This window comes from Haemorhous mexicanus, chromosome 12 (assembly GCF_027477595.1).
Source record: "Haemorhous mexicanus isolate bHaeMex1 chromosome 12, bHaeMex1.pri, whole genome shotgun sequence".
NCBI lineage: Eukaryota > Metazoa > Chordata > Aves > Passeriformes > Fringillidae > Haemorhous > Haemorhous mexicanus.
The window spans coordinates 6,750,042-6,762,942 of record NC_082352.1 but is presented as its reverse complement, the minus strand read 5'-3'; the positions used below and the strand labels follow the sequence as shown (position 1 = coordinate 6,762,942).

At 51.6% G+C, this 12,901-nt stretch overlaps 1 protein-coding gene across 1 annotated transcript in view; it reads right to left on the bottom strand.

Moving 5' to 3' along the window:
• Positions 1 to 249: 249 nt before the first annotated feature.
• Positions 250 to 12,901, bottom strand: part of LOC132333008 (hydrocephalus-inducing protein-like) — a 69,601-nt gene continuing 56,949 nt past the window's right edge. The window contains exons 49-66 of the mRNA XM_059857735.1: positions 12,732 to 12,834; positions 12,070 to 12,169; positions 11,417 to 11,585; positions 10,936 to 11,174; positions 10,556 to 10,619; positions 9,732 to 9,936; positions 9,128 to 9,360; positions 8,393 to 8,544; positions 7,271 to 7,463; positions 6,578 to 6,680; positions 5,734 to 5,985; positions 5,248 to 5,390; positions 4,690 to 4,911; positions 3,359 to 3,519; positions 2,752 to 2,852; positions 2,069 to 2,223; positions 1,302 to 1,783; positions 250 to 524 (exon numbers count right to left, since the gene is read on the bottom strand). Coding sequence (XP_059713718.1) covers positions 362 to 524; positions 1,302 to 1,783; positions 2,069 to 2,223; positions 2,752 to 2,852; positions 3,359 to 3,519; positions 4,690 to 4,911; positions 5,248 to 5,390; positions 5,734 to 5,985; positions 6,578 to 6,680; positions 7,271 to 7,463; positions 8,393 to 8,544; positions 9,128 to 9,360; positions 9,732 to 9,936; positions 10,556 to 10,619; positions 10,936 to 11,174; positions 11,417 to 11,585; positions 12,070 to 12,169; positions 12,732 to 12,834 — 3,240 coding nt within the window. The 3' untranslated portion in view covers positions 250 to 361. The remainder of the gene's footprint in view (positions 525 to 1,301; positions 1,784 to 2,068; positions 2,224 to 2,751; positions 2,853 to 3,358; positions 3,520 to 4,689; positions 4,912 to 5,247; positions 5,391 to 5,733; positions 5,986 to 6,577; positions 6,681 to 7,270; positions 7,464 to 8,392; positions 8,545 to 9,127; positions 9,361 to 9,731; positions 9,937 to 10,555; positions 10,620 to 10,935; positions 11,175 to 11,416; positions 11,586 to 12,069; positions 12,170 to 12,731; positions 12,835 to 12,901) is intronic.

Here is a 12,901-nt window from a genome sequence, read left to right as displayed (position 1 = left end):
GTTATACATACTAGTAAAGAACTGCTACTCCTTTTCCCATATCTTTGCCTGAAAGCCCCTTAATTTCAGTTATATTAATTTGGAGGGAAGAGGGTCACATTCTCCATTCCAGAGAGGTTACACAGACACCTGTCTTTCCAACCAAGACAAGCTGACAATTAACAATTTATTGCCAATTGTTTAATTAACAATTAATTAACAGTTAGTTAATTCACTTAGGTAACTAAAAGATAAGTTAGAGGTGTTCACTGGAGCTTGGAAGGTTACTGCAGAGGTCTCCGGTGAAGGGTGGGAGACCATCAGCAGCAGAAGACCCGGTGTTGCTGGCTCCTGCTGGATGCTCCAGCTGACACAGATGCTGTCACTCAGGTGGGAGTTTCCAGTGCACCTGCTTCTTGGGCCTCGGGCCATCCTCTGTCTGCCGTAACACAGAGCGTTTGGGTTTACCAAAACTCTTCCTCTGCCGGGCTCTGCCTTTCAAAATCAACCGCACCCTCCTCTGAGTTGGCTTCCGGTTAGGAATCCTAGGAAGAAGGGGACTGGTATTAGCCAGAGGAGCATTTCCAGCCAGCTGCTGTTCTGTCTCCTTGCAGAGCACACAGTGTTGCATCCTCTCTCTGTGCAAGCAGTGAGCAGCAGATTAAACAACTGCACTCACTGCACAGAGGTGCAAGGGCAGGAACACGACCAGTTAAGTGCCTGGGGACCAACTACGGCACACGGGGTTCCATGCAGAGAAGCAGGCCTTGCTTGTCCCAAAAGGAAGCAGAGCTAGGGACTGGCTGGTCCCCAGGTCTCTCGTTCCAGATTTCACAACCCTCCAGGAGCTGAAGGTTTCATACAGCGTCTTTTCCCAGTGCCTCCCTACCAAGGCCAGATGATGATCTTTCTGTGCTCCTGTGGGTGTTTCTGCTGCCTCTCTGGGGCTGCCTGACTCCATGCCCACCTCCCCATCCCAGTCAGAGGGACCGAAGGGTGGGTGTTAGAGGATGAACCAGGCTGTGCTTGGTGATGCCCAGCAATAGGACAAGAGGCAATGGACAGAACCTGAACAGGAAATTCCACCTGAACCAGAGGAAGAACTTCTTTCCGGTGTAGGTGACAGCTTGCTCAGAGAGGGTGTGGAGTGTCCCTCACTGGAATTATTCCAGAGCCCTCTGGACACTACCCTGTGCTCTGGGACAACCCCACCTAAGCAGGGAAGTGGGACCAGATGACCTACTGTGGTCCCTTCCACCCTGTCCCACCCTGTGATTCAGTGACACCCATCGGTAGCCTGAGCTGGCGGAGACGTTTCCCACCTGCACCGCATGATGGTCTTAAACTTCCCCACAGTCTTTGGGGAGAACTTCACATGGAAGGTCTGCTTCTGGCCAGGAGCAAGGACGCCACGGTAGGGGTCGATGGAGAACAGTGCCAGCTCATCGGTGAAATCTGGGAAGATTTCCAGGGAGGCACTCAAATGCTGCTGAGAGAGGAGCTTTTTCTTTGGGCGGCGCGGCTTCTTGGAAGGGACCGGCTGCTCGGGCTGCTGCTGCTCGGGCTGCTGCTGCTCAGGCTCCTGCTGCTCGGGCTGCTGCTGCTCGGGCTGCTGCTGCTCGGGCTGCTGCTCAGAGAGGTGCCGTTCCTTGGAGCGGCTCTGCTTCTTGGAACCCTTCTTCTGCTTGGAATCCAGCTGCTCCTTCTCAGAAAGCTGCGGCTGCTCAGAAGGCTGCTGCTGCTTGGAATCCTGTTGCTGCTGCTGCTGCTTGGAATCCTGCTGCTGCTGCTGCTGCTTGGAATCCTGCTGCTGCTGCTTGGAATCCTGCTGCTGCTGCTGCTGCTTGGAATCCTGCTGCTGCTGCTTGGAATCCTGCTGCTGCTGCTGCTGCTGCTTGGAATCCTCCTGCTGCTGCTGCTGCTGCTGCTTGGAATCCTGCTGCTGCTGCTGCTTGGAATCCTGCTGCTGCTGCTGCTTGGAACCCTGCTGCTGCTGCTGCTTGGAACCCTGCTTCTGCTTGGAACCCTGCTGCTGCTTGGAATCCTCCTGCTCCAGGGGACCCAGCAGTATGTCGGGATCCACCCGCACCAGCTGGCACCACCACTGGGTAAAGTCCTCCTTCCTGAGAGGCCGCCGCAGCAGCCGCCGCCGCCGCCGCACTTTAGGAGGGCGGGCCAGCCTCCGCCAGTAACGACGCAGCAGCTTTCTGCGATGCTTTACAGTTTTATTGGAGAGGAACCGACCTGCAGGAAGCAAGAGGACACCTTTCAAAGACCTGTGTTCCCAGCAACTCTGCTTCCTGCTGCACGTAGGTGGAAGAGAGCTGGGATGCACTTGGAGCATCTCTGGCCAAGTACTACATTCCAGCAGGAAACAGAGAGTCTGGGAGCAGGGTCTCTGCCTGCAGCACACATTCCTGTGCCAAAGCAGGAGAGTTGCTTTTAGACGGTGACTTTGCATTTGCCCTGGAGTGGGGAACTGCACACAGACAGTGGCTGCAAGGCAGGTCACTCTTTACACCACTGTTTTTCCCAGTCTCAAAGAGATGACCTGATGTCCCCCTTCCCAGTCCTGACCCAGCACGTGGCTCTCCCCAGAGCCTGGCTCAGTCCTTTGCAGAGCAGAAGTGGCAGAGCAAGAACAGAAAAGGCTGAAAGGCAGAGAGGGACAAGGAGAAAACTCTCCAGCTGCAGCTGGGAAGATGCTGATGAAAGTGGACACGTGGACAAGGATGAAAAAGCAATTCATGTTATGGGGTGAAATGCCCTTACGCATCAGAGTGACTGAGTATGGCTTCTTCACTGGTTTACTATCTGCAGGTTCCTCCCAGAAGTATTCCAGGGCTACCTTCCCTGTGTTGTGCATTTTGAAACTGAAAAGCAAGAAGGAGGAATAAAAAAAAGTCCAATAAATATAAAACAAACAGTACAGTAACATTGCCTGAGGAACTCCTGGTATCACATTCTGCTGAGGAGCATCTTCTTCCCCAGGCAACCCTGCCATGCTCAGACTGCTGTCCTGGGTGGCCCAAAACAGTATTTCCAAGTCTGGATGTTTAAGAGGAAAGGGCCAACATGGTGCCCAGGACATGGAAGCTAAGGGGCTTACTCTGGACTTAAGTCTTGGTTTGACTGCAAACTTATTCTTGAGCAGATGAGGACAGGTGACATGCAGTGAGAGCAAACCCATGGCTGCTCTCAGCAGAAAGGTATGGCAGCACTGAGGCTCTCCTGACCACCACCACCTGCTTGGCCTTGTGTGCACATAAATGGGCCTGTGCTGGTTTGGGCTGGGGCAGAGTTCTGGCAAGCAGGCACTGGGCCAGCCCTGGGCAGAGGCAGCTCCTGTGCACAGGAGGAGCTGTGCCCCAGCACTCACGTGGCTGTCCTTGTCTGGAAGGGCAAGGTGTCCTTGAACTGAACCACGATTGTGTTCATCTTCAGCTGGGTGTAGGCAACAGCAGCACTGAGGTACACCTCGACCTCCTGGCTGCTGTCCTCCACCACAATGTGATCCGGTTCTGGGACTGGCTCGACCACCTGCAGACAGAGGAGGGAGGAATTGCTGAGCAGAGCCCAGAAGATCAGGCTGAGAAGGGAATCTTCTGGCCTCCAAGATCAGCCTCATAGAGGGACTAGAAGGGACCATTCACTTTTACTTCCCTGGAAAGATGACAAAATTAGGACTGTTCTGCTCAGTAGTTGCTTCCACCCACTGATGCAAGCAGTCGCTACCACAGCTACTAATATCCCCATGGAGACTATAGCTGTGTTCCAGTCCCTGTACTTCAGCCTTGTAGGGGGACTGACTCTTTTCCTGGTCCCCTATAAATCCAGCAGGTCTCAAAATTTGGTTTAAGTTCCCCTGCTGGAGCTCTGTGGATGGAGAATCCCAAGACTGAAGAGTTCTAGAAAGCACCTTTTCCTTCTTGTCTTAGAGGAAAGTGCTCTCCAGATTTCTTGTGTGGAGCAACAGCCACGCTGCTGGGAGCTGGGGATGGGCATTTTGGGGTGTGAAAGATCTCACTAGGAAAGTCTCCAACTGCAGGTGTTCTGATAGAAAAGAGGATGGTTTAGAAGCCTTAAAATGGTCCAGAAACTCAGAATGAACCTTTACCCAAGATGAGTGTGAGTGGCAATAATGACAATAAAAGCAAGACTCTGGAGATGATCCTTCTCTGGACTCCTCCATACTGTCACACAGTGCCTGAGCTACTCCATGATGAGATATCCCACACAATACAGAGACCACAACTGAAATCTCTGGTATCCATGCAGACAAAATTTGGAGTTCACCAGCATATGTGGAAGAAGTGGATTTCTCTCCACTTCAAAAGAAGAGACAGAGTGCAGCAGACTTAACTCCTTGTTAGTAAAAAGGCACCAAATGAGATTAAGAAATTCCTAACACCATAAAATGGGATAAATCATAAAACATTGTCCCCCATTCAACATGGGCTGCAACACTCATGCCTGTGGCACAGACTGATGGTTTGTGTGTGGTTAAGGTCTCTTGTCAAAAGGCTTCCCCCTCTTGTGTGAGTGTATCCGGTCTCTGTGCATCCACCTCTCCCCTGGAATGCACTGCTGGTGAACCTCTCGGCTGTCCAATGTCAGAGGAAGCAGGAGCCGCACAGCCAGCAGTGATGGTGCTATGGTGGTTCTTTTTGTAAAAGCTGGGCTGGCTTTTTTTGCCATTTTGCTTCTCACCTTCTCCATTTTATAGAATTTGTCTCCTGGGTCTTTCCTGGAGGTAGTCTTCCATGAGACAATGCACTTTCGGTCGTCCCAGTCCGGAACCTTCCTTTGTGGCAGATCAAAGTCGATCTTGGTCACCGTACATTTCACAAGGTGCCTCCTGAAGGTGGCTGGGACATTTGATTTCAAGGTCACTGTGATCTCCTTGGAACGGTGAGGACGGACGTGTCCCACCTAGGGAGAATCAGGGAGTCAAGACCAACCTGGAAGCACCACCAAGGGTAGGGCTGACAGCAAAAGGGACTGATGTGGTGAACAGCTGTGCCAGGAATCTGCACCTCAGAGTGGATTTATTTAAAGTTTGATAGACAAAAGTATGAACAGAAGGTGCCACCTCTCTTGGAGCCTTTTTCGCAAGGCTGACAGCCTTGGCCCAGCTGAGCCAGGGGCTGCATCTCCTCCATGGCACTGGAATGGGCTATCAGTGGTATGTGAGGATGCCCTGCCAGCTCCTGGGAACACCAGGGCAGGGCTTGAGCAGTGGGGAAAGGCAGAGCAGTCCACGCTCACCTTGGGGGAGATCTGGAACGGGCCGTCTGCCTCCCACTCAAAGCGCATGAACTGGTGACGGGTGCGGTTGGTGATGGAGAAGGTCCTGCGGCAGCGCTTCCCGACAGGACAGTGCCCAAAATCCATGTGATTCACTCTGATAGCTGTTAAGGAGGAGAGCAAGGGATCTCAGCATGCAGGGAGCTCCACCTGCCCCCTCACGTGCACAGACACCTGCATGTTCAATGCTTCCTTGCTCCAAGCCTTTCTCCCTCTGGAGGGAGTTCCCCTGGCAATTCCCCATCCCACCACTTCCAGGGAAACACCCTGACATATCCCTAAGCCAGTGACATGCAGCACAGCACACACTGCTCTGCATGCATGGCTGCCACCCCCACAGGCCACCAAGTCCCGTGGGTGACAGCCCAGGCCTGGCTAGAGAGAGGACACACGTGATCAGACATTGTCCTCTTCCTTGCTCCACCTTGGCAGCCTCTCGTCTCTTACCATCAATGATTTCTTTCTCCAGACTGCTCTTAGCATCCCTCTCCTCTGCATCTTCCTTTAGTCCAATAAAGGTGAATCTGTCCTTGTGGCCTTCACCCACCAGTTCTACTAGGATCTTGTTAGAGCAGTTGTCCCCCACCAACAGACGAATCTTCCCTTCCAGACGTTGAGCCAGGGTGGGTTTGAAAATGACATCAAACTCTGCCGACTGCCCACGATGCAGAAGGAAGAAAGGCTTTGTGGGCTTGCTCTCTGCACAGCAATGGAAATCAGAGTTAAGTGATACAGCTGTAGAGAGGAAATATTTCCATAGGATAGATGAGGAATAAGAGGTTGAAACCAGCTGCCTTCTAAGCACAGGTTCTACCCCCAGTGGTTCCAGACCCTCTTCCTATGTTCACAAGCCTGCCACCTCCAGACACATCACCACTTAAGCAGCTTAACCTCAGGCTGATGCCCAGCCCTCATTCCATCTTCTTCCAGCCAGCTCCAGCCATATGCAAAGCTCAGCCAAAGAGTGCTTTTGGCTTCTGCTGGCTGTCTGTGTGCTCAAGGGCTGTGTCTGTTCAGGCTGGTACCTTCCTACACGCAGCAAATACCTCAGAGGGTCCACTGAGATAGTGACAGTCCCCCACAACTCAACCCACCACATCTAGAAGAACAGAAGAACTTCCTACAACTTGCCAGGAGAAGACCCTGCAAAAAGGCCCCAAGAAAATCTTGGGGGACAGAGAGCCCAAGGAACAAAACTGTGCCTAACATCTGGCTGCTGCTTGGAGAAGCCAAGAGCAGGGCACACATTTTCCCTCTTTGCATGATCACATTTCATGGTTAATGAATTTACCATTTCCGACGGAGTCCTCATCTTCAGTGTGGAACAGCTCGAGTGTGGAGGCCCTGCCTTTCAAGAAAAATGCTCCATACTCGTGCTCCAGGCGTAACATGAACTGAGAAAAGGGAACCCAGAAAACAGTGATGCTGGTGTGAGTACAGGGTGGCACAGGGACTGACACCACAGTGCTGCTGGTCCCACATGGCAGCCCAGCACCTCTCCCACTACTAACAGCACTTAGCACAAAAGTCAAACCAGACAAGAAAAAAGGGCGTTCAGAGGCAACTGGATAGAGCTGACACAGAACCAAACAGGACAGAAAGTAATGAGCAGAATGTAATTAAACCACATCTAAGTCTACTTAAAATGTAGTAAACTGGGATCAAATACAATCTAATGGAACTGGGAAATCACACGTGTCCATGAGAAGAAAAGATGACCTGAGATTTATATATATATATATATATATATATATATATATATATATATAGAATACTCCACCACCTTTCTTGTGTTCAACTTAAAGAAGAAAGACTGGATGAAAAATTTCCAAGAACTCCCTTCTTGGAGAACAGATGTCAGTCACTTGCTTCAAAAGAATTTCTGACACCTCTTCCCAGGTCTGCTGTGTTTTTTGGGACCCTTCCCCTGTGCCACAAGCGCTTGTTCCCAAACCAGAGCGTTCCTTGAGCAGGTCCTCCTCACCTTGAGAGGTATGATGCCATCGTTACGGACGACCAGGGGCAGCACCTCGGATCTCCCCACCCGGAGCCTCCTGAAGCGCAGCACGGCTGCTCCCCTCTTGCTGCGCGCGCTGGGGCACACGACTGCCAGCTGTGCCTCGTGCCCCTTCCCACTGATGGTGAAGCTCAGGGTTTGGGGTTTCATTTTCACAGAGCTGCAGGAGAGGCGCAGAAACAATTTCAGTGGCACTAACCCGTTTCTCACTAGGCAGGTGAAGCAGCAAGGGTCACAGTGTTTTCCCTGCCTGGTGCTCCTGTACCCCACAACACAGCCCCCCACCAGCCTCTTCCCAATCCACTCAGGGCCATTCACAAGAGGAATCTTCTCCAAAGAGCCAGAGCCTTCCACAATAACAGTTAAAAATAATTTCCCTTAATTGAATCATGCAGTACAGCAGGTAAATAATGAGGCACCAGATGAGATATGGCAAATCCCCTGGATGCAGTGAGATGAGACTTATGCAACAAGCAAAAGCACAGCATGAAAGCAGTACAAAAGCAAAGAGGCAAAACCACATCATTGTCACCATCAGTAAAGATCATTTCCAAGAACAGTAAAAAAGCAAGTGCTTATTAGCAATTGGACTTCTCTTGTTCCAATTCAGCCACTAAAGGGTTGAGGAAGGGCAGGCCAAAGCCCCAGTACACAGGTCTCAGGGCAGAGGAGCCAGACTCCTCTTTCATACCAGCTCCAATCACTCACATAAAAGAGCTTAATGAATGCCAGGGAATGACAGAGGATCACCTAATTTTACAGAAACAAAGAGGAAACTGTGACTGCTGACTTGCTGGTACAGAAACTGCTTCATCCAAGTTTTGTCCTTGGAAAACCCCAGCTCAGCTGCAGCACATCTCAGTATCTTCAGCTGGCTACCTAATATTAGCCTGTCTTTGTAGTTCCTCATACAGGATAAACCATCAGCCTCATTTTTCTGCTCTAAGAGTTACTGCCTCCCAGATGATCTCATGCCAAGTACTCTGCCTAAGGCTACTGAAAGCATTGGAGCTAACAAGAGGCCTGTGCCTTCCCAGGGGAGAGACAGCTATCAGTGAGGCCTCCCCAATATTTCATAGGGTCAGTTACCCTTTTGGGATGACAAGGGAAGCCTTGAAAGTGCAGTTGTAGTTCTGCTCGTCTGGCGGGGTGAAGGTCACCGTAGCAATGGCACAGGATGAGCCGGGAACAGACATCTTGACTGGATACAGCTTGAAAATGTTGTTGATAGGGATTTGTTCCTTGGGGGAATCCAGAGAGCAGTGTTAGGAGAAAACACCTTTCAACATGACACAGTTTTATACATAAATGCACTAGTGAGAAGAGCCGAGACACTGTCTTCCTTCCTGCTTCCCTGGGCAGGCTCCCATCCTCCCAGGGAATGCTGACCTTGTGCTAAAAGCATTGGGTGTTTGAGTGCAGGAGGCTGCCCCAGCCTATATGGGAGATGGGCACTGCATGGAAGACTCTGCAAATAACCCAGAACTGGCCTTCAAAGAGAAGGAAAAGCCAGGGAGCCTGAGGAAATGCTCTGCTTTGAGCCCTGACGTGTCAGTTCATAACAGCCCCTCTCTGCGTGTGCTTCCAGGAGAGCTTCAGAAGGATTCACTTCTCCCACTGAAGACCCAGAGGTCTGAGCCAAAACCTTGCCCAAGACATGCAGAATTCCACACAGCTGTTCCCTGGCTCTGCTGCTCTCCCCAGCAATTTGACCTGCTCTGAGCTAGCCTAGTCTGGGCCACAGGCAGCAATGCATCTGGAGAACAAAACAGGCTCTCACACAGCCCTTAGAGGGCAACCACCACCTTGGCCTCCTGTTCTTACCTCTCCAGGCAGGGGTTTGATGGAGAGGACCACGTCACATGGCAGGCTGCTTGAACTGTAGATACTGAAATGAGCTTCAACCTCTTGGCCAACCAGAACCTTGTTGAAGATGAATCTGTTCTCATCTCTGACAAACAGGCCCGTGCCTTTCACCGACTGCAGCTTGCGGTCGAGGTCGGTGCTGCTGCAGATCGGGTACGCCTCGAAGATTAACATCACATCCTCAGCAAGTCCTGTGGACACATCAGAGGGATGAGCATGGAGAAGCCTCTCTGATGAGTTTATCTGGACCCTGCTGGCCTCTCAGAAGCCTTGACAAGCCCTTTCTGCCCGGGTGACTGCTAAACCTGGCCTTGGGTGGGGGAGCTGGCTGTGAGGATGGAGCTCAGTCAACCTCAGTCTTAGAGAGCACTGCTTTCTTTTTATCCTTCCATGCATCCCTCTCAGCCTGGGAGGGATGAGTCCACTGGTGGACTTGAAGAGGGCTGGAATCTCTGAGGACTTTAAGGTGGGGCACCAGGGCTAGCGTGCCTCTCTATCCAAGCAGCAAGTTGAGGTGCTGATCAGCAGCAGGTGTGACCAAGGGCACTGTGGGCAGTGGTACCTGGGAGGCAGGACTCGGCAATCAGGGTGAAGGGAATGCCGAGGGGATTGTCCTTGGGGTCTCTGCCCGGGATGTCAATGTAGAGCTGCTCCTCACATCTCCCCTCCTGCCCTGCGAGGCATTCCACTGTGATCTTCTGCTGGCCCCACGGACCGATGGAGCCGGAGCAGGGGGACACCGTGAACATGCCAAGACTGAGGTGACTCTGCAGAAAAAGTTCCAGGAGAGCCTGATGGCTAATAGCTGTGCCTTGAGCACCCCAGCAAAGAGTATGTCCTGCCTTGGCCTCCAGCTGGGCCCAAGCACCCAGTCCCAGGGCAGGGAAGGATGACTCCATGGCCCAAAGGCAGCCCCAGACTGAGAGCAACAAGCCAAGAGGAGCTACAAATCTGTCCCAAGGGGCAGAGAGAAAGGAGTTTGAGTGTAAAGAATTAAGGTGGTAGCTGTGATCCTTCAATCTCCAGAGGAAACAGAGGAGAACAGAAATATCTGTAAGAAATGATGGGAGAGAGGTAGTGGACTGCAAAGAAGAAAAAGCAATGTTGTCTGAGCTCTGTGGACTGGGAGTTCAGTGGGGGATGTTCTTCCTTCTGAAGTGTTCACAGACCTATGCTGGCTAGCAGCTACCAAACATAGGAGCTGCTCCCCTCTGTTGACCTCACAACTCCAGGTCACAGCCAGAGTACAGGACTGTCAGTGGGACTGAGCAGATACTGGTCTTGCAGACCACATCCCACCCTGTGGCAATGACCCCCCAGCCTGGGCACAGCAGCATCTTCTCCCATCCCCTGCAGCAGCACTGCTGGGGAGCAGGAGTCACCCACCTGTGTCAAGAAGCTTGATGTCCTTGCTGTTGAGAGCTTTGTAGCTGATTCCCCTTCCTTTGAACTGAGAGGAGAAAGCAGAGGTATCTGTCATCTGAGCTCCCCTACCTTTCTTTCTCTGAGGCCAAAGCTGGCCTTCCTCCTCACAGAGGAAAGCCATTGTGCTCCTGATGGCTCCCAGAGAGCAGCCAGCAGCTCCCATTGCTGGACTGAACAGCTCTATCACCAGCTTCATACCACACATGGGGATACTGAGGTGTTTTTTTGCTCCCTCTCCCCAAGCCAGGGATGCAAATGCACAACAGCCCTGGCTGCCTGCCACAGAGCAGCCGTGGGGTGGTGCCTCCTCGGACAGGAAGGGTGGTCAGGGCTTCTCGTACCTTTTGCTTTCTGATGCAGATGCATCCTCGGGTGCTTGGCGGATGCAGAATTTGAAGTTGAGCATGCCTTTGTTCTCCAGCATGACAATCTGGCTCTTCTTGGTGCCCTTGATCATGGCTCCGAAGTTGATGGGTGAGGCAGGCTCAATGCTGTACTTGCTGTACACGGCTTTGGCCGACACCTTCACTGGGATGTTGGCGACAGCCTGGCCTCCTTGACCTGAGCTGGCATCTATCACCTGTGTCCACAGGAAGGGGTGGTAAGCAAAGCAAAGAGGCCAGCCTGTACCCCAGTCCCCAGCCTGCCCCCCAGGCCTCCAGTCTACCCTTCCCTGTTAAAGCACCTCCTCCAGAGTCAGATTCTCAGCTCCACTTAGGAAGCCTCCCAAATGGTGTTGAAAGCCCTTGTTCCATTAGACACCTATCCCGTTCACGCTCCCAAAACACCGTGTGATAACACAGCCTGGCCCAGGCAGCTCACCTGGCAGTACAGGATGGGTCTGTTCTTGAGGAGCATTTCACTTGTGGGGTGGAAGAGTATCTCAACATTCACAGCAGGCTGGGAGGCAATCAGCACGCCCGACTGAGGTGTAACAGTGAAGTAGGATGCTGCTTCTCGCATCCTGGGACCTGCACCCTTCAGTGTGAACCTGGGGAGAAAGGGAAGGAATGGAGATCTCTGCAGTTACAAGTACAGGTGCCACCAGCACAGCCAGGACTTTGCATAGGACCAGAAAAAAAGGGAGAATCCAGCTCTGCTCAGGGAATCCTGGATCTTGACAGAGAGTTCAGACAATCATGAGGTTACTGCAAGAAACCTTGATATTGAAATTTTTCATTCACTTCCTTACAGAGTCTCAGAAAGAGAAAGGAGGTGAGACCATCAAATAAAGGTAATGAATCTCAGTATTTCCGTGGCTGAAATTTCTGGGACTCTCCTTTGGGCTCCTGCTGAGTTGTGAAGAACTGCTGGTTTGTGGCTGGATTCTCTGGTAGAATAATTGAGATTAGAGAGCCCAGGTTTTGTATTGACCATGAGGTAGCCAGCATGGAAACAGGTTCTAGCCATTGACAGAGGGAGAATGCAGGCCTGGGAACCCAAGGAAATGCTCACTACCAGGCAGCAGGACTCACCTGTACTCAATGTTGTATACCCCTTTGTTCTTTAGACTTAGTACTTTCTTCACATTATCCAGGACATTAATGGTTCCAAATTCCAAGCTTCCTTCTGGACCTGCAAAAAACCCTCAGAGTGAGGTCAAACACTACTGCAGAATACAACAGGCCACAAGCTACATGGAGGTCTTGGTGCAAACCCTTTCCAGCAAGTTTCTGTTCTTGAAAGTGTTTTCCAGCTACTTGTCTGCCCTTTCTCTTCACACTCAAAACATCTGCAGGCTTAGTAGCTAAAGAGCTCGCCTTCCATTTCCTCACTCCCAAGCACAAATCCAATTACTTTATATGCTGTGCTGAGCCTGTGGGCATTGCCAGCTGCCTGTTCACGTCACTGTTGTTTCAAAGCCCCCAAATCCAATCTGCACATGGAGCTGCACACTTCAAAGCTCAGAGGGGAGAGACTTAAGGCTGTCAGTTCCTGACAATGCTTTATTTCATGCAGGTTGCAGGGTACATGCTTTATGTATCCATGCCATCCTTGTATCCCATCCCATCCCATCCCATCCCATCCCATCCCATCCCATCCCATCCCATCCCATCCCATCCCATCGTTTTGGTTGCCGACCTCCCAAGGTAATGCAGTGCACCTGGACTGCTTTGTTTGGGAGGCATCCACTGACCTTCAGGTATGAAGTCAATGCTCAGAGAAACATCATAGACCTCTGCAGAGACTTCAATGTTTTCAGTCTGAACAACCCCCAGGATGTTTTCTGCATCTGAAACCTGAGGCAGCCAGAAACAAACACTGTTCAGATTATTCTTCTGGTAGACAGCCTGAAAGTCCTTGTCT